General features: G+C 46.5%; 1 protein-coding gene across 1 annotated transcript in view; it reads right to left on the reverse strand.

Moving 5' to 3' along the window:
* PRKCH (protein kinase C eta) overlaps positions 1-21,204 on the reverse strand; it is a gene marked incomplete at its 5' end in the record, with an annotated part of 117,799 nt that overhangs the window by 71,823 nt on the left and 24,772 nt on the right. Inside the window, one exon of the mRNA XM_084270557.1 lies at positions 17,254-17,317. Within this exon, the coding sequence (XP_084126683.1) occupies positions 17,254-17,317 (64 nt within the window). The remainder of the gene's footprint in view (positions 1-17,253; positions 17,318-21,204) is intronic.

Consider the following 21,204-nt stretch of genomic DNA (forward strand, 5'->3'; position numbering starts at 1 on the left):
CAGATGCTGCACATCTTCCAGGTGATCCTCACCCACATTTACATTCACTTCAAATTACATTATTAAAAAAAATCTAGATATTACTAAGCAGGAGACTGACCTCAGCAAGGCTGGGATTACTTTTCACACACAATCAGCTCTTCTCATTTCATAGAATCACAGAATGGTTTGGGTTAGAAGGGACCTTAGGGATCATCTTGTTCCAACCCCTCCGCTATGGGAAAGGACACCTCCCACTAGACATCATTTCGTGATGCTGTCTCAAGGGAAAAGGAAGAGAGGAGCATGGTGCAGCATGAGCTGCACCTCAGTCCCAAGCATAGCTGCACTAGACCATCCACTGCCTGAGTGAGTGGATCTACATATACAACCCACATCCTACAGAATAAATCCCTCTCAGCTGCCTTGGACACTCGCCCCTCCCACACACCACACGGTGGAGCAGGCAAGTTCAACCCTCCAACAAGGCAACAAGTGATTTGGAAAGGGTGGAACACACAGGTATGAAAACCACCTTCCCCCTAAAGACCATCCTCCCCAACTGCCAGGATGGCAGTTCCTTGGCTCACACCCATCGCTCCTGCCCAACAGCTCCCACTGGGTGAGAGATCCCATCCAACAACCATCACTGCGGTGCTGAGATCCACTGGTAGGCAAGGTGGCCAACGCAGCAGCCCCCCATGCCTCTCACCTTTAGTGCCAGGGGATGTAAAGCCATCCCATCTTCCTGCTCATGTTCTGCATTCCAGTCAGTTTCCTATAGAATATGTATTTTACTCCAGCACATGGAGAGCATTTTACAAAACAAAGCAGCTCTAAATCACTTTAGGAGATGTAGACTTTTAAAAGCCTCTAATCTCTGGTAAAGCAACAACCACCATGAATGGTTCAAATGTCCAAATGCTGCTATAAAAGCAGACAAGTAATTGCTCAGTGAAGGGAGTTGTCCACATCCATGGTTAAATTTGGAAGTCTCTAACTATGGGGTATTCACTGTGCCTGCCTATGTGCAAAAGTAAATACAAAGTTAAACACGAAGCAGCCTCTTCCTCTTTCCTCCTCTCCACTCATGCCTAACACATGTTTATGGCAGTGGAAATTATGCACGTGGAGGAAGAGGAGAATAAATAACCCACCAAGTCATCCAAGGACATCACATGCCACCAGCACACCACTCAGCAGCCTCGTTCCACCACCCTACCTGCCCCAGGAACATACCTGACCCTGCCCTTCCCAGCCAGAGGTGCTCCCCCCTCTCCTTTTTCTTCTCCCCATTTTTTATTCCAGGGAGTTATTTCAGGTAAGTCCTTACAGGGGTGGCATAACTACAGCAGCAAGACAAGGAGAGCTGCAGGATGAAGTGTTGTTTGTGTAACTATTCGCAGTCAAAGCCTGTCAGGTCTCATCTATCTGAAACCAATCCCACTGTCCTGCTGTCAGCTGCCACTACAACGCTGGCATGGCAGAGGTTGTTTGGGCACATCCTGATACAGGACCATTTCTAGTGCTATACTCCCACACACATCAGTGCAATTATTCTTAGAAAGAAATAAAGATATTCAAAAAAGCAACACAAAAAGCCTCAAAGCAATAATGCTAATAGATTAAAACTTAATTAAGCTTTTTTTTAATTATTAGTGCCAGTATACACGTTAACCTGTGCTCCCCTGAGAGCTCTGCAAGCAAGATCCCATTGCACTGAGTGATACACAAATGTGGAGCAGAGACCAACCACTGACTTTACTAGATTATTAAAAACAAGGTAGTGGATTAGCAGACCCTTTACCTCGAGTAACTGCTTCAGATCAGGCTAAACACTGAGCTAACCCATGCACACCCTTGAGTAGTGTTGGGTGTTTTAGGAAAAGAATATATAAAACAAATCAAGTAAAGGGGGGGGAACAAAGACACCCCCCACCACCTTCCAGCCATCAGAATGGAGGTGTTCTCTCAATATTTATCTAACAGCAGGCTTCCTCACATCTGCTGAATATAAACAGAAGCAAAACCAAGATGAACCAAGATGTTTCTTTTCCACGCTGGAAAACAGGTATCTTATGACAAAAATCCCCTACAAAGGCTTGATATCTTTTAACTGGGAGTTTTATCACCATAATTCCGTGGATGGTCAAGACCACAGGAAGGCTTGCTAATTAAAACATGATAAACACAACAGAGTATTAAAGAAGAGGCTGACAGCCTGACTCTGAAAAGGGAAAAGGATTTAAAGGCTGTGACCCAAAGTGGTACTTCCATCACTGACTGTGGAGGGTACAAGACAGGATGATCTTAAAGGTCTTTTCCAACCTAGTCAATCTGTGATTCTGCTTCCCTAATATTAGTGCTGCAGAGCAAAAACCTTTCCTAACTGCTGCAGTTCTCAGTTCCCCTCAAAAGTCACTTGGACACGTGCATCAGCCAGCTGGGAAACAGCCACATCCACGGAGGCTGTGTTAACCATGCAGCATTTCTCCTCCACTTCACATCCATCACAGTTCCTGTCCTGCTAGTTTGCACATGAGACCAGACTAGCCCCAATCCCAGGGGAGGCTCATTGCAAATCAAACGTAGCTCATCAAACACAGGCTGAGGCTTATGTTTGATCTAGTTGCTGTTTTCTCCTCTGAGACTCTTAATTTTTCTCCTCTGAATAAGTTTTGTATGAATAGCAGAGAAAGACCCATCTAGCGCTGGCAGAACTAGGTTGTTTTCTACTAGGACTTCAGAGAAAACCCACACTAATGGGCAGTTCATCTTTTAAGATTCCAACTCATAATACTGTCTGCAAGAACAAGAAGGAACAGTGATGCTCTGAATTTTTTAAATATATATATATATATATATATAAAATTCCCACTCACGAGTATGAAACAGCATTATCAGCAGTCTTGGAAATACAAAACCATGTAATCATCCCTGCACCAAACCACCCAGAAATCTGCACTTGAGTCATGGTCTCCATTTCTTGTCCAAGTGCTGAAGTAGGGCAGACTCATCTTCCTTGTTCTCCGGGCAGGTCTAGGATGTAACCTCATCTCAGCTCTCAGTCACGGGCAGTGTTTGAGCACTGATGCTGAACAACAAAACTTACTCAGCAGTATCTGTGAGCATAACAGTGCTCAGCTGCTGCTACAAAGCCCATCATGGGGGTTATTTCTACAACTACACAGTGATGCCAAGGCTCTGATGGCACCAGCAGGTGAGGAAGAGACCACAAAGCCAAATGGAAACATGTCCACATTTCCCAGGCTTACCAGCCACAGCTCTGCTCCATCACTTCTAACCTCACTGTTCCCTTCTCCTGTGGGGAGCTGGGGTCCAGGAGCTTTGCTTGGAGGGAGGGAAGAAAGGAGGGAGGTTCAGTTTGCTTTATTCACAAGCCCTTGCACTCCAAGGTAGCAGTGCCAGGGACACCAGGACAGCTCTACAGAGCTGGGGTGATTGGCACATGGTGGTCAGGGAGCCATACATGCATGAGGGAGGGGAGAGGGCTGCAAGGCAGATGACAGAGCCTAGTGCTGGGGCTGAAGGAGGAATAACTGCTTTTTATCTGTTTGCATAGAAGTCTGCAGGAACATGAGAGAGGAGGAAGGCAGCAGCCTGAGAAACTCTTAAAACAAGTATCCTGCTGCCACTTCGAGTCTGGCGAGGAGCTGTGAATATCATACAGGTTGTTTTGCATCCTTGTAATCGCCTTTGTCACACAGGTTTTCAGACATGCATGGGGCAGTGCAGAAACACTCTTCTCCACCTCTGCTTTGACAAGTTATTTCTGGGAAAATTTTCTTTAAACTGTCTGCTTGTGGATGCTGCAGCTGTGCAGCAAGGTGCTGCAGCAGCATCCCACACCAGCCTGGAAAACACGGATGGAAGAGCTTTTCCATTCATTTCTGAAGTGAGTAGCAATGAGCTGAGGATAACAAAAGACTTCAGGGAATGTGAACAAGCCATAAAAGAGCAGGTTCTCAATCTGAGATGGTTGCATGCCAGCCCATTCGTGCCTTCCAGGCCACAGGCTGCAGAAGAGCTGCTGGCTGCCAAGGAGGATGTGTTTGAAGGGGACAGCTATTTCCCTCTCCCTTCTCTTTACAGCCACACAAGTGTGAAAGAAGGAAGGGGACAGCCCCGTTTTCCACCCCGTGCTTGTTTCTCTCCACAGGCAAGAAAGATTTTACCTGCATTCTGTTTTATCGTTCCATCTCTGCAAGTTTTTGCATTAATTTGGGAGATGGTAACCTCATGATACTTCTGTTTGCAACGAAGACCAGGCTGGAGTGATAATAGCAGAGAACTGTCTCAGCTTGCACGGAGAGGAGATGCCAGGAAAGAAGGATTTTATTTTAAATTAGAGGAGGGACTTGAGGGAGGCAGCAGAAACCTGAGCACTGAACAGAGCCCCTGGAGCCCCAGGCAGACACTGGAACTGGGAGATCAACTTGTATCTGCCCCTGTACCTAGCCAGAGGCAGTCAGTACCCAAGCTGTACCCCATGGGGTACTGGGACACCTCCCCATGACGGGCTCCCCTCCTTACCACCTTAGACTTGCCAGCATGACTCCATCTGCAACCCTCCATAACCCAATCCTGTCTTGTTAATCTAGGTAAGAGCAGGCAATAACAGCAACAAAAAAAACCCCATTTTATCAAAAATTTAAGTTGACCCACATGAACAGTGAGAAGCTGGCAGCACCAACCACCTCCCCTCCTCAGCTTCAGGCAGAAAGGCACATCTGCTCGGAGTCTCAATTGTATCATAAGACAGGGACAATCTTCCTCCTTACTTTAAGATGTGCAAATACTGCTGGGTACCTCATACTCCTTACTGCATTGCTCATTAAAACCTTAACGAACTGATTCCTCTCCCTCCTCCCCTTGCCAATTATAATCATTATTACTTCCTTGTGCTCAAGCAAGTGAATTTCCATTGTAAAACCCCCTGTTAGTCCTTCCCACCTATTAAACTCAAGAGAAAAAAAAAATGTTGAGATGTGATTTATTAGGGAAGGAAACCATTTAAATACATTATTCATTAAAAACAGGAAAATAAAACTAACGAAGTAACTTTGATCTATTCCATGATTAATTCGTGCACCAGAAGCCCCCCACCCCGTAGGTTTTGGGAGGCTTCAAACTACACTGGCTACAGAGCAGAAGCAGCATTAGCAGAGTGACAGCATTTATAGGCCAAAGCCACCAGCACCTGTGCAAAATCCGGGAGAAGAGCAGCACTGGCAGGCTGGGGGGAATGGCAGGGAGATCCTGCACCTTCCCCTGCTCCCAACGCCTCGGGGCTCACACATGTTACAACCACCAGTAACTCCCATGTTGTAGGCGGCTCCACAGCGAGTATCACCACACGCTCGTGGGAGGACCTGCCCACACAGGGAGCACGAGCTCAAAGTTAAACCTATTTTTAACCAGATGCAGTTTAAAGCTCTTTTCAAGTAGATGCTCTTGGGACACCCAGCTTTGGGGCTGCATGTGGCCAGCTTCAGAGTTAAAATTGGCTGTTTCAGTATCAGAACTAGAGTGGCCACGCAAGGTTTTACACTCAACTAAGTCTCCTTAAAGCTTACACCTTTGTGTTTAGGCAGTGCAACTTTTCCAGGAGACTTGAGCTTAACATCTGTCTCAAAGGAGCACCAGGAAAATATTCTTCATGCAACATAAGACAAAATGCACAAAAAAACCACCCCCAGGATCCACTGAAAGCCAGCTGAAATGGGACTATCAGGCAGCTTGTATCCAGAAGGACCCACAGCTTCACAGCAAGTCCACAAATGAGAACCACGTTCCTCAACACAGAAGCCATCCCTAGGACAAAACCTCAAGCCTTCCTCACCAGGGGCACTGCACCTCTCAGTGGGAAAGCAAACTGTAACCAAAAGAGCAACTGGAATCTAGTCAGGAACAAATTAATTGGGAGAGCCAATTAAGCAGGACAAGTTAAACAATTCTCTCTTTCTGCTGTCGGAGCCCTTTGATTGCTGTTGTATGACATCTCAGCCTTTCCTCAGTCCCTGCAGGTCACTGGCCTTGTGCTCACCTGGGAGGATGACCAACACCTGAATCCCCTCTGTGCAACACCTGGATTCACCGGGTCAACTGGTCACCCAAGAGTCACACGGACCCAGCCCAAGCAGTCTGGCCACATCCTCAGTGCTGATTACACGGCCAGTCCCAGGGTACTCTGGAGATTTCCATGTGGCACCTTGCTAATAACTTCTCAAATTGCAACAGCCTTCAAAAGCAGGTTGTTTACCATGTCGCTCTCCCACGCAGATTCCCACACACCATGGGCTGAGCAAGACGCTGCTGCAGCAAAGCAGCTGTCAAAAAACCCCACATTCAGCCTCTTGTATTCCAAACTTACTGCTGCCAAGGTACCCGCTGAAAGGCAGCACCTCTTCTCATCAAGGCAAACCCCACCTAGGCAATGTGGGAAGGAAATACTCTGTGCTCAGGCTCTCAGGCTAGCAAAATCACACTTGCCCTAACTGGACAGCCCATCCTCAAATGCTTCCACAGATGGCACAGACCATTACTGCTCTGCCACACACTGCACCCCTCTGGTGTGGGCAGATCATTATTATTATTGTTTCCTAGAGGGATTTCCCAAGGGCTGCAGGCCAGGAGGAGTGGTGTGGTCGGAAAACACAGCTGTCCCCCAACTGCTTCCCATACAGCTACCCCAGCCAAACTTGATCTATCCCCCTTCCCATCTCCTCCCCAACAAGGTTTTCATGCCACAATACATATTTCTCCATTTCCAAGATTTGAAAGGCAGATGTACCATGTCCATACAAATACAGCTCTAAAAAAAGCTGGGAGGATGTTGCTTGCTTTAGATTTGGATCTGCTTGTATGTAGAGAGAGGCAAGGACCCTGCTAGTTTCCCCAGCTCCAGCTGGTGACCAGCTTCAATAGCCACCAGCACCACTAACCAACTTTATTCTTGCAAATGGGTGGCCCTTTCCACCAGGCAAGAGCAGAAGTAATAAGCACATATTCTGCCTTGCCACAGGCTCTCATGTCTCATTCCTCTCAATTAACAAACAAGCAGAGGTGGGTGAACGGGAAGAAAGTCACTTTCTCCAACAGCTTGTGAAAGACACCTAAACCTGCACCTCCTTTCATCTTTCTTCCCAGTGTCTCAGAGGAGAAGAAACACATGGGGAGGGAATTCATTTCTGCTCAGATGACAGGAGATGAAAGCCAGACTGTGGTTTGATGCTCACAACAGCCTGTACACCAATACAAGCAGCTCTTCCTCCAAACAGCATCCTGCCTTCCTTCCAGCACTCCCTTCCACATGGTCATTTTCCAGCCAGAAAAGTTCCCAGATCTGGTTTGCCATGTGCCCCATAAGCAGCTGCACTGGCACAATGTGGGGCATGAAAGCAACCGGAGAGGAAAAATCAGCCCAACTTCATTGTGCCTCCCTTCTGCAGCATCCATATCCCATGCAGCACAGCCCAAAGCCACACAAGCTGCTGGGCTCAGCCCTAGCTGCCTGCTGCAGGAACACAGGATGCTTCTGTAGGTAAGGTGTGCAAGGGCCATGATGTACAAGTCATCATCTCAGCCCTTCTGGATGCAACAGCGGAGCCTCCCTCTGAAGGGCTTGTCACATCTACAGGTGAAATACAGAGCCAGAGACACTGCAGGTAAAAACATGTGTAGGACCAGACTGAGGCCCCAGATTCCTCAGAGATCACTTAAATGCTCTGAGCTGGGCAGGCTGGAGAAGAAGAGTCTTTGCTGATCTGTGTGATCTCCAAGTCTGTATCGTGAGCATAAGGAAGGACAAATTTTAGACCTCAAAATTCAGCATTTCCTAACCTTTGAGAGTTTGATTTTTTAACAGTAGTGACCTCCTTCAAATGAAAAGGCTTCTGGTTTTAACACCTAACTAAACTAGAACAAAACCATCACTGGAATGAAGTTCCCCAAATGGAAGTGGAGCAGCTTTCCTCCACCACAGCCCCTGGCTCACCAGTGCAGCTGTGGTGTCAGACACACAGCTCTGAGGAGAGAGGACAGCACTGTCAGGGGAAGGCTTCACCACAGAGGACTGTGCCCTGCTGTGCAGATCCAGTGCTAGCAACAGCCAGGCACGCTTGCTCAGCGAGTCTGACAGCTAGACGGCAGAAAAGAGCTGAGATTCTGGCATTAAAGACTTGGTCCCAGGCTCTAGCAATAAATGGGCTTTGCTGGTCACAGCTCTTCTGTTGCAGCCTTTCCTCATCCCCTGCAGCTCCTCTACCACCCATCTGTCCATATTCTCTTCCCACCTTCTTCAGCCCTTTGAGCTTCTTTCAACTGCTTTTTCCTTACAGCTCCTGTCCACACCCACTTACCTCCACTCCCTTGCCTGTTCTACTTCCTTCTAGCTTTCCTTATGTTTCTTCTCTGTCCCTTATCTAGACCCTTATGGCTGTACCTTTTGCCAGTGTTCCTGCCATTCACTGTCCTTGTCCTGTGCCCCAATAGACAAGGCTTGGAGAGCAGGAACCTCTTCATCCAAACCCCCTGCCTTCCCCTCTCCTCTGCCCCACTGATGGTGTTCCCCCTCCTGCCCAACCGCGGTACCCTGGGCTGACCTCAACCAGAGGACAGATCTGGCCCGAAAATCAACGTATACACCTACTTCATGTTTGCTCAGCTCCCCAGTCCAGCCAGCCAGTACAGAACTGGGCCTGGGCAAGGCCAGTCCAAGGGAAACCTGAGAGCATCCTTTTCAGACAGATTTACCTTCCATTATGAAGCCACCTCAGCTCCTTCTTTATAACCACCAGCAGCATCAACACTGCCAGGAGGAACAGTCACAGGGATGGGAACCTGCTCAGTGCAGGTGGTGTCCACAGCCCTCAAAGCCATGCTGATCTCATGCAGTTTCTCCCAGAAAAATCACAAATGGGTAGATTTTCCCCAAGGCAGCAGAAGGCAGACAGAGATAGCAGAGGCTCTCAGCCCTCCTATTTTCTCTTCTGCCAAGCCTGAGGTCACCCTGGCAAAACAACATCAAGACCTCTTCGTTACAAGCTCTATTTTGATTCAGCATCTCATTTTGGAAAACTAAATAATTGCTGCTGAAGCACTCCAGAAAAGACAAAACAACTGGCACTGAAGAGCAGGGAATGGAATTTTATGCTGAGCACACACAGCAGCAACCCAAACCAGGAGTGTGTAAATTGCAAGCATGAGTATTCACCTGCAAAAGCACTATGAAAAGATGAGCTCTGCTAACTTGGCTCCATGTCTGCTTTCCTAAGCTTGAAGACCCAGTTCAACTCTGGTATGACCTACTCCAGTGAGGTGTGGGAATCAATTGCCACAGCCTAATTTGATAGCTGATGGAGGTGAGGTAAAAACCTCCCCAGCCAACACAACAGTGTGGTTTTATTGGTTTGTTGGGTTGGCTTTCTTCCTCCAGTTTCTGCTACAGATTTACAGGGTCACACTAAGTAAACTACCAGGGCTTTTGGACAGCTCTTCATTTACTTCATCAGTTGGGTACCTCACAAATTGTGGTCTAGGGAAATTCAGGCACAGCCATAAAGTGTGCTGGCACATGGGGCACCCCCCTTCATGCCAGTCCAGGGCATCATCCAGGTGCCCTGGAGTGCAATGGCTGCAGAGGGAGATGGCAATGAAACAGCATCCCCAGCTGCTGTCATCACCCCTGGATCACATCACACAGGATCACAGTCCTGACCTCCAGCAGCTTCCTGCTCTGCTCCTTCCAGCATACATCTGCCATCCTTCTTTGCTGCAACCCAAACACCCACTCCAGTGCAGCACTGTCCTCCAAGGCCAAGCAGATAGATTTAAGCTCCTCTGGGAACCACTGTCACATCTTCCAGGAATCACATTACAATAAAGCAAAAATCTCTGTTCCTCATTACAGCCAGGAACTCTGAAATCCCAGAGCAGACTGCAAGCTTGCATATTTATATCTAGGTTTCAGAGCCCAGACAAAACACAGCCTACTGAGGAAGTCAACTTAACCCTGATATTGCTGTTTACTGTATTTTTTCAGTGTCTGGATACCTAAGCAGTTGGCAGATCTTGGCAAGTCATGAATTGCTGCTGAAAAAGCTCTCAGCATTAGAAATACTGCAATAGCCATGGAGCAAAAAAGGGGTCGTTTTGGGTACCAGTTACTAATGGGTACCAGCTACTCCTGGGGAGATGCCAGAATCAGCCTTTGGAATAATCTCCCAGGGAAGTGATGGATTCCCTAACATCAGACACTTTTAAGATTCAGCTGGACAGGCTGCTGGGCCATCTTGTCTAGACCATGCTTTTGCCAAGAAAGGTTGGATCAGATGATCCTTGAGGTCCCTTCCAAACAGGTATTCTAGGGCTCTGTGCTTTTCCAAGAAATAAATGTGGTCTTGTGGATATGTGGTGGGCTGGGGTGCTGTTCACCTCCTGGCTCTGCACTAGCATCTCACCATAATGCACGTATGGGACAAGTGTAAAGCATTGGAAACAATACTGGAGTATAGAAAATCATGTCTCCTGCTGTTCTCTGCCACATGAGACTTTGAGCTAGACATTAAAAGGACTTCCATGTTCTCAGACTGGGAACAAAACACAGCAGAACTTTCTTTATCCTATTCTGTGCTGATAGTGCCTATTCAAATCAAAAGTTCTCTGCACAGTGTCTACTACACACCTTTAAATTCTCCTGCTTGGGCTAGTAGCCCAAGACAGAAGAGTGACCTTGGGACTGGAACAGGGTAATTTTCATTCCTGGTCTGTAGTTTCCAATAATCACCCCCTTAAATACATTTTTTTTAAAAAAAAAATTGAAAAATTAAAATATAAAATACCCAGGCAGAAAACAGCCATTTCACAAGAACTGGTAAACAGCTTTTTCTTCCTCTTATGCAAGAACCTAATAATGTACCTGCTAACAGAAGTTCTGTGGTGCTCAGAAGCTACCTTACAGGACAGGACAAGGATCAAAGCTTATAAACCACTTGAGACTTCAAGGTTGCAGATATCTACTGGTGTCTGTCTCAGGAAATGTTATTTCTTAAGACAAAAGCCACTTCAGATTAGAAAAAAAAAAATTATTCTAAGAAAAGCAAGATCAAGAGACTAAGAGTCTTCACACTTGAGAGCAAAGCATCCCAAACACAAGCAATAGGTGCAAAATAAAGAAGCATTTCCTGCTCTAGAGGATGGTTCAGGCTTCTTTGCTGCTGCAAAGCCTAACAACATTAAATATTTAGCTGTGGGTGCTATATCTGCTCTACCAAGTCTCTTGGTTCTTCAATATTCTCCTTGTTCTATTTCTTGCCCAGAGCTCAAATTTGTCTTTGTCTTTCCTGACACCAAGAGAAAAGAAACAACCATTACTTACCTCACAGTGATGAAATTAAAATTGAACTTCAAGCCAGAATTATCACTTTGAGTGACAATGTTAAAAAAAAAGGCAAATTGAAAATTGCACAAGTTTGAAGCACTAAAATAGCAGCACTTTATTTTCCACAGGGCTTGCTTCATTCATTAATTCAGTCATATAATTAGTGTGTATTAATTTCATAAGCTTATAAAAGAGCAAACAGCAAGAGAGGTGGCAAATTGAGGGCAGAGCAACACACCTTGCAGGTAAAGCTTGCTCTGGGACTCCAGCATTGCAAGGGAGGGAGGTTCATGCTGTCCTTCAGGGACATACCTGGTGCCCAATCTAGCCTTGCTGCAGCAAGTCACCCTGACCCACACAACATTCCCTGCTCTTGTGTATCCCTAGCTTTTCACAGGTGTCCAGAAGCACCAACAACAGGAGTAGCTCACCCACACTCATGGCAAGGCTCTTTTATTTCAAGCCAATCACGCCCTGCCCAAGAACAAAGTAATTCATGGCCTGCCCTTTCATAGCTGAAACTGGTCTTCAGTAGCAGAGACAAACAGTGGAGAGCACATCTGAATTCATGCCACCAACTCTGCAACACCTGATGGGGCACCCCAATAGCATTAGAGGCACTTGCTATGAACAACACAAGCCCCAGAAACAGTCTTCTCAGAGGCACCAGGTCCCATTCAACCAGAGCCAGGGGTACCCAGATGACACCCTGGGGGAGCTCAGAGAAGTGGTACTCAGACACAGCGTGCTGGAGAACCACAACAGCTCCTAGTCAGTGGTGGCACCTTAACAAGGTGCTCCCAAGTGCTTTCCAGGAGTGGTGAGGAAGACCACCCTACTCGGGAGCTGTCCACCTGGACCCAGTTATACCCAAGGCTAGAAGAGGAACAACATCAGGGAGCTTCATACCCTATGCAGCAGCACCAGTTTTAGAGCAATAAAGCAAAATTTTTCTTTTGGAGGCCTAAACCAGAGCTGAGACCTCATGGATTATCACAGAAACCCTGGCACACGTGTAGATCACCACATGGAGGGAGGGAGGCAGGACACCAACAGTTCAGTTACACCACAGCTCCTGTGGTCCCCAGGCTGTGCAGAGCTAAACTGCCTTTGGACAGCTCCAGCTTTGCTTGGTCTCACACACTCTTGTCCTCAGATCCTCAGCTGACAACAGGCCTCATATCCATGGATGAGGCACATCCATGTCAGACAGATCTCTCAGAGAAGGCACGTTCATTATTTTTAAGACAGAAAGAAGCAAGGAGATACAAGGAGGGATGGAGAGGGGTAAGAAATGCTTATAATAAGATATGACTGGAGCAAAACAGATATTAGAATCCAGAGTAAACAGAATAAAAGAAATTATAAATTTGATGACTTGGGAAAAAATCCCATTATCAGGCAGGGGGAAATAAAGAAAACCCAGGAAAGAATAAATTAATTAGTTTGAAGGAGGGAGGTTTTGGAGGAAAATCAATCCCTAAGCAATGCCTGAACTCTGGCAAGTAGAAGCAAGTCCTCACCTTCTCTGTAAAACAGCCTGGAGTGAAACAGCTCTTGGGTCAAGAATGGAGCTGGCTGGAGGAGAAGGTGCTTCCCTCCATCCCAGCTGGGTGCCAGGGAGAGATGCAGCACTGCCAGCAGACACACAGCCATGCTTGGAGAGGTAATCTCCTCCCAAGGTAAGGAGATTTTCATTTTAATTTGGCACTGGTCATTTTACACAGGAAGACATTGGCTGAATGAGGGGAGTTAATATGATCAGATACAGCTTAGCACAGCAGCAAGTCCATCCAGCAGAGAAAATAGAGGCAGGGGTAATTTCACTAACCCTGCCTCACTTCCTATTGCTCCATTCCTTTCTCTTCCTGAGACCTGACATGTATTTTTAACACATGAAACAGGCACATTGCCTTGCCTCAGAACAGCTGGTTACCAGTGATGCACAGAAGAGCCATATGGGAACCCCCAAAGGAGGTTCTAAGCTCTCTCCAGCTCTATATGCTTCCTCTTCTGCCCTCACCCTGGCAGTCTACACGTGCTTCTGGTGGACACTCTGTGCCCCTCTGAGCAGTACCACCCTTCTCCCCCTGCCTGCTGTAGGTTAGGGGAACCAAATTAAATTTCAGGCCAAAAGAACCTTTGATCAAACAAGAAAACCAACCATTCCTGAAGGTAAAGAAAGTACACGCTGCCCACACCACCAGGAGCATCTGTGTTGGGAAAGCTTTCTAGGACAGGAATATAATTCAGCCTCAGGTGGAGCTAAAATCTCAGGCTTGGATTTTTGTCTGTTTCTTTTTGGTTTTTTATCCCCACTTCTTCCTTCTTTTTAGCCACTTTTAGGACTTTTACTTTACTAGAATTAGATGGTGGTGGCTGGGACCCTGTGAATTAGGCTATATCCATAAAAAAGGCAACTAACTTGGCATCAAACCTCTCTGAAATGAATGATGTGTTGACAGTGTGAGGACTAGAAGGCGGCACTGACCCTCTCCCTTTGCTCAGTGGAGCTCTCAGAAGCTTTTCAAAGGAAGATACTCCCCACAGTTCAGACTGACTCCACTATGTTCCCCTTCTGTCCCCACAGTCTATCAAAAGTGATGAGGCAAGAGCTGCTAAAAAAAAGCATGTGGGAGGCTTGAAGAGCTGCTCTGCAGACACTGCCATGCTGCCCTTTTCATCTGGTGGTAAAAAGTCTGGCTTTTTTTGGTACACAATGTCACCCTTGCTGGATCCCTCTCACAGCAGGGAACGCTCCAGAGTGACACACTTACCCCTTCACAAGAAAATTATCAGAAGTCCTAAACTTTGTATCCTGAAACTCCAGGAGGGTCTGCACGCTGCCCTGATGGGGTCTCATGCAAACAGATCACTGGGTTCCCTGTGTACCCACAGCCACATGTGGCCTTCAAGTGGTGTCTATGTTAGCCTTTACTGGCAGTGGGGATGTGGCAGTGGCTCCAGACAAGAGCAAACAAGTGGGAAGCCACTTTTTCTGCTCTCAAATTGTGAGTTACTCTCAGACTTGCCAAAACCTTTAATTCCAAGTACAATTCTGAACCTCTATATTTCCAGAAAAACACAATAAAACAGAACAACAACAAAAGATACAGAAGCAGAATAAAACATGATGTTATAAAAAAAGGCCTTGTCACTTTGCAGAAGGAAACCCTCCCTGATGGAGGCCTCCCCTTCCCAATGATTAGAAGTTAGTACCTGCACTCAGGCTTGCCCTGAGTTATGTCTATTCTTGGAAACGCTAAGTGGGACCATACATGGAATTAACCAGTCAAGGAAAACCCCACGAGCCTGTTCTGTAAGTCCACTCATCCTCAATAAGAGGAAAGAGAAGTAAGCTGTTTCCAACATTTTTCATTTTCCTCAGAAAGCAGTAGTGGTACAAAGGCTGGAGTTCTCCATCTCTCATCTCTGAGGCCCTGGTAGCAACACACCTTCCTGCTCAGCCACCAGCATGAGCCTGAACCACATTCTGGATTTATGCTGAAGGCCACCACCCCTACTGAACCTGCTTTAAATGGCCAAGCCTGACATGCTTGAGCATGGATACAACTGGAATGCTGGTCAGTAAAAGCCCTCCAGTTTCCTGATGTCAATACAACTCTTTCAATCATTAGCTTTATCATAGGGAAAGTCAACTTCTAGTGTCCTCTTCACCCCTACTGCTGTCCAAAAGCCATTGCCTTGGACCTGCAAGAAAGCCCTCCATGTCTCCCTGGCACACCTTTGCACTTTCCCTGTTTTCTGCTTACACATAGAAAGTGTTTCCCAAATTAGCTTGGAAAAAAAATTAACCCTCATGTCTCCCTGTCAAAGCAGAGTTGTAGGGAGCATCTCTTAGAGGAGAAAGGGTAAAGGATCTGGTAACATTTTATGCACAGATAAATGAGAGCAGTTCCCAGACCCCAGGAGTTAACAGCTGTGCACAGGAAAACATGCATTGCTACTTGGGCACTCAGACAGGGTTGGGTTGGAAGGGACCTCAAGGTTCATCTAGTCCTAACCCCCTGCCATGGACAGGGACCCGTTCCACTAACCCAGGTTGCCCAAAGCCCCATCCAGCCTGGTCTTGAACTCTGTCAGGGAGGGGGCATCCACTAATATCTAAATCTCCCTTCTTTCTGTTCAAAGCCATTTCCCCTTGTCCTGTCCCTCCCTGCCCTTGTCACCAGCCCCTCTCCAGCTTTCCTGTAGCTCCTTTAGGCACTGGGAGGATGCTCTAAGGTCCCCGTGGAGCCTTCTTTTGACAGATAAAGAACTGAAAGCTGCAGTGCTGCTATGTGGCCTGTCCAGCTTTACATGGAGAGTGAATTCTAGCCCTGCACCTTGCTGCAGTGCCAGGGTAGGACACTCCTAGTATTCTCCATCACTCTGAGACCATACATCTCCTTTGGAGTCAAAGCCAGCCAAGCTTTCTGTTTATGTCTCCTTCCTGACATACCTCCTGCAAGCAGGATTATGCCCTGGCCACAGACCCTAGGAGTAAGAGCCATCCCAGCTGCACACAGGGAAGGATGTCTGCAAAACCTGCCACTGCATCCACATGACAGGGCTAAGGGTGCTGCTGCAGAGGAGAACACTGTCTCCCTGCAAACCCTTGCTGGACCCTCAGGTATGGCTCAGCTGACGACAGACTGGACTGGGCTCAAATGCTTTAGAGGCAACAGCTGTCCTGCCAGGAACAGAGCAGTCCTGGGGTGTAAACAGCCCAAAGAAAACCAAAAGCTTCACCAGTTCCTCTGGTGTAGCTCTCCATGAAGCAGCTGCCTGTGCCCCAGCATGTACCAGGCTGCCAGCTCAACAAGAGCGTGACAGCCCCCCAAAAGCAGCCAAGTAAAGCACAAGCTTGTATTCAGACCTGCACTTGAAAAACAGAGACAGAGGCACTGACACCCAGCACAGGTAGGCAGGAGAACTGAGCTCCCCCACTGAAGCACACTCCCTTCCAGCTTGTACCCTCCTCTCATCCAAGACAGAGCATGACTGGGTGGGCTGCCTGCCCTGCAGCCCCCAGCACAGTCTTCATGTCAAGCCATCAGTTTCTGGGGCAGAGCAAGAGAAAGCACTAAAAATCCAGTTCCCCCAGGCTGCAGGTAGCAGATAACAGAGCAGATCCTGCCTCGATTCTTGGCTCCTGGAGAGAGAAAACCTCCCAACAAATGCAGTCTGAGGCTGCAGCTGAAACAAGTAAGGACCATGGTGTAGGTCTGAAGAAAAAAAAGCTTTTTCTGTGCCCCATCCCAGATTCCTGGGTTGGTCCTGCAGAGCTCACATCCATGCTCATAGCTGGTATCACAAAGAACAGTAGGGAAATTAAAACCATCACACTCTAAAGCACAGCTACAGAAAACAAAACTGCCCAGACACTTCAAGGGCAGCTGTCGCCCTAAAACACCTTCAAGTTTCCTGTGCAAAGTGAACTTGAGAAACAGAAATGCACACAGAGTGGATGGGACTCATTGCAGAATAAAAACTGTCCAGATGTTTTAAAACACGTTCTGCTTTGAATATGCTCTACGTGCTCCTTAGCCTGCCCTTGGAGAGGCAGCCAGGTGAAAAGTACAGGTGACAAAATCCATCTGAAGGACAACTTCAGATAAATAAACCAGATCAAGTGTGAATCAGCTCCCTGGGTCTGAAACCAGAGCAGCAGCACAGCAGAGGGTCCGCTGGGTGTGAACCCTTGCGAACAGCTCCTTCCAGATTTCCCCCACCCCTCAAGAAGTCTCCGGTGTGTAACAGCACATGGCCTGTGTGAAGAACACCATCCACCTACATACAGCTTGGCAACCAATGGCAAGTACACAGCAGAGCCCAGCTCTGCATGGAAACAGCCAAAACAATTCTCTTACCTTCCGTGAAGCTGCCAGTAAGAGTTATGACAACAAACACTTTGCCTTCTGGCTCCAAATCCACCTGAAAAAGGAAAGGAAACGTTAGAATGTTTTGCCAGGCAAAGGCTCTTCTCAGGATTTTGCATGATATTTGATATTATTTGAAGGTCTATATGGAATCTCATTTTAACCTTTGATTTTACCAAAAACAGTCAAGCATCAAAACTAGTTGTTCAACATTCAGGGCTCCATAAAAAAAAAGGAACTTGATTCCTTCTCTTTCCTAGAAGCTCTGAATGATGTCAACCTTGCTGGAGGAATTAGAGACTAAAGGGAAGAAAAAAAGAGGTTAATGGCATTCCAGTTAGTCTGATAAATGAAGCAGGAGTAACATTAAAACACAATTCTAAGAAGATCCATTCATATCTGTTTGGTGAATGACACAGGTATTTCCTCCCTGTTACATCTTACCTCACTGAAGTTGTCTCACTCCCTCAAAATCCCCTCAGCACTGGAGTAAACACTGATTTCTTACATAAATCACCTTTTGGCCTTAAACCATAGAAAATCAGAAACTATTAGTGCTGTTACCTAAGGACTTGTTTCATCTAAATTAGATAGAGTTACAGAATATAATTTTAGGGATCAGAGATTCAATCCCAGTGTCGGTCACCCTGCCCTTGAAAGCTGGTATTTATTTCTTGCTTAGTAGCGTTCTTATTTTTAGTTATAATTTAAATTAAAGCCTTGCTTCTGATTGTTTGTTGTGGAGGGTGTTTTTTTTTTGGGGGGGCTGTTGTTAAAAAAATCACTGCTAAGGATCCCTGAAGTTCCAGTCAGGTTGTCATGCAGAATTAAAAAAATAAATGAAATTAAGAAAAGTAAAAGTCACATGCACACACACCCCCTTTGCATCCCCAAACAGAACTAAAATCCTGAAGATAGAGCTCCCTGGAGGAATGATGTTCAAACCCTCTGTGCTCCTGTACAGCCAGCTTCCCTCCGTCTGGCAGAAATAAAAGCAAGTCCTCTCCATCAGCAGCACTGAGTTTCATCACAGAGGCATCCAGAATTTAATACACCTTGGTGTGCACATTACAGACTACAAAAGCATTTCCTGGCCCTGCAAGAAAGGATGATGTACATTTCCCTAGCCTACAATTTACTGCAAAAGCAGAGAATTTTTATTTATTAACTATTGGGAATTCATTAGGATGAGCAGAGCAAGTATTTTCAGAGAAAGGATGAGAGAACAACCTGCTCACACAATTTCAGCTACAGTCCAGAAGTGACACATGTCTATCAATGGGATAAAACCCAAAAGCTACAACTGCCTGGGAAACCCCTTTCAAAACACTGATTTTATGGACACTTTTGTTTTCCACTGGAAAAATAAAAAGAAAACAACAAATCAATCTGATGGATAAAATTTTAATTAAATATTGTTGTGGTTTTACCCCAGCTGAGAGCCAAGATCCACGCAGCTGCCTGCTCTTTAAAGGAAAAGAGGAGGGTGAGAAGTGTGTGGGGGGATGAGGCAAGGGAAGGGAAAAGGAAGGGGCAAATAACAACCCCAGAACCAAGAAACCAAAAGCCTGTGGGTTTGGATAAGGATAGTTTACTAAAATAGCAGAAAGATAAAATACAACAATACTAACAGGACTTTGGAGCAAAAAATATATGAAACTGTTGATACATGATGCAGTTTCTCACCGAACCCACAGCTCAGGCTGTGCCACCCAGAGCTGTCCTGGCACCCGACCGTCCCCCAAAACCCTGTGTCCTGGAGCTGCCCCCTCCTCCTCCCATCAGCCCCCTTTATACTGAGCATGGTGTCATTGGCATGGAATACTCTCTTTGGCCAGTTTGGGTCACCTGTCCTGGCTTCATCCCCTCCTTTCTCATTAATAGAGAAATAAGAAGAGCTGAGAAAGTCCTTAACTGCTTGACCACAACTAAAACCATCAGGGTGTTACCAGCACTGCTTTCATTTTAACACCCAAACACAGCATCCCATCCGCTGCTACAGAAGTTAACTCCATCCTGACCAAAACCAGGACAAATATTTAGTTTTGACTCAGTATTACTTTTCACATTTGCTTGGGCTGCTCACTCCCATGGCTTTAGGAAGCTGTGTTTGAACAGCCCTCTGTCTCCGTTAATATGGAAAACATTCCCCAAATAAACTTAAACTCCAGCTGTACCACACATCATTTTTGCCTAAATTTTACTTCACTGGAGATTCACAGCTTTATAAATAAATAGCTCTTTCAAAGAGACATAGTATCTCTAAAATATATACATGCACAGTCACAGAAATTGATTTATGGGATATCAAGACTTCAGGTTTCATGGGAAAATCCTTACTTAGGTTTCCAAAATCCTTCTTCAGTGCTTATCATTTTTTCTGCCAGCCTCCATACACAGCAATACATTAAACTCCCGCTTTCCCATTCACAAAGAGGATCCTTCCTCCCTTCTTCCTACATACATCGTCTTTAGGGGGGATATGGAGCAAATCCTGCAGTCCTTGTTTAGTCTCAAAAGCAAAGGCTTGTCGAGACACCAGCAGCTGGTCCGAGACCCAGAGATGCAACTGAAGCATCACCCACCTTGAACACAGGGCATAAACAAACACTGATCCAAACTCTGCGATCTATTTGCTGTGATGGAGAGCAAGGTGTGATTCCTCTGCCCAGAGCAGCACAGACAAATTAGACACAATAATTCTGAAAGTAATAGTAGGAGATTTATGGGGGTTGTAAAGCAATCTCTCTCCACCCCAGACTCAAAGATTAAAGACCTGTTAAATCCCCTACACCAACTAAGCAGCTCTGCTGGTATTATACCACGGTTCAAGAGCACTCAATAAAGAGGATGTAGCTAAGCTCAAGAACTTCTCACCACACGTGTTAGCGGGACCTAAAGAACAATTACAACTGGAAAGTTCCAAAATGAGGGCTGAAGCCCCAGCAAGCCCAGCACTACTGAAACGTTGGCACACTGACACCACACTGCATGCTGGACCGACAGTGACACCTTGTCCTATATCAAGAGCTTAAACTGGACAGTCTTAAGAGCTTCCCTGGTATTAAATTGACAGCAACATCAAGCATCAACAAGAAACTAGAAGATACAATGAAATTAAATAATTAAAATTAATAGACAACTGGTAAAAGTCTGGCTTTTGGACCTGCTGCAATCTCCTTCAAGATAAAGTTTGAGCAGCTAAGTAGCAGCCAATGCAACATCCAAGATCAACTCCCAGGTGCTTGAAATATATGTGAAACAGTAGATAACCTCAGACCTAGAAAATGGAAAGGAAAACCCTGGACTGCAGACCTGCCCTCTCATGAGCCCGCCCGGGATAGACAATTGAGCAGCTCCCGAGCACCAACCCCCACACGACAGGATGCGCTTCCTCCCACCACTGCACGGACACCCCATACCACCGCCACACAGCACGGAGGGGCCTCATGCTGGTGGCAGCTATCTCTTGTGAGCTCCTCACACTTGCTGGACCACAACCATGATGCCTGTGCAGGCAGAGAGATGCTCACGTGCTACGCCAGCATGCACAGCAAGCAGCGTGCTAAGCCCAGGCCCTGGGGCTCACCTCAGCCATCCTTGCAGCACGGTTCCCCATGTTACCACCCCTGCTTTACACTTTCATTACTGCCTTCACGCTTTGCAGTGCTGCTACAGAAAGCCAACCTGAAGCATGTGCTGTTTACCAAGCCAACACACAGATATACACCCATAACCATCTGAAACCAGATGCCCACAGAAGAGGAGCGTGACATCCTACTTCTACCCCAAAAGGAGGAATTCTTAGTAAAAGCCCTTCTTCAATCTCTTCAGTCACTAAAGAACTTGCATCACTAGCACCTACTTTTACAGGTTGAGAGGACTTCTCACTACACACTGTTATTTAATAAGATTCAAGCACTTCAAAAGGAAGCAGCTGCT

Source organism: Gallinula chloropus (genome assembly GCF_964237585.1).
Source record: "Gallinula chloropus genome assembly, chromosome: 14".
NCBI lineage: Eukaryota > Metazoa > Chordata > Aves > Gruiformes > Rallidae > Gallinula > Gallinula chloropus.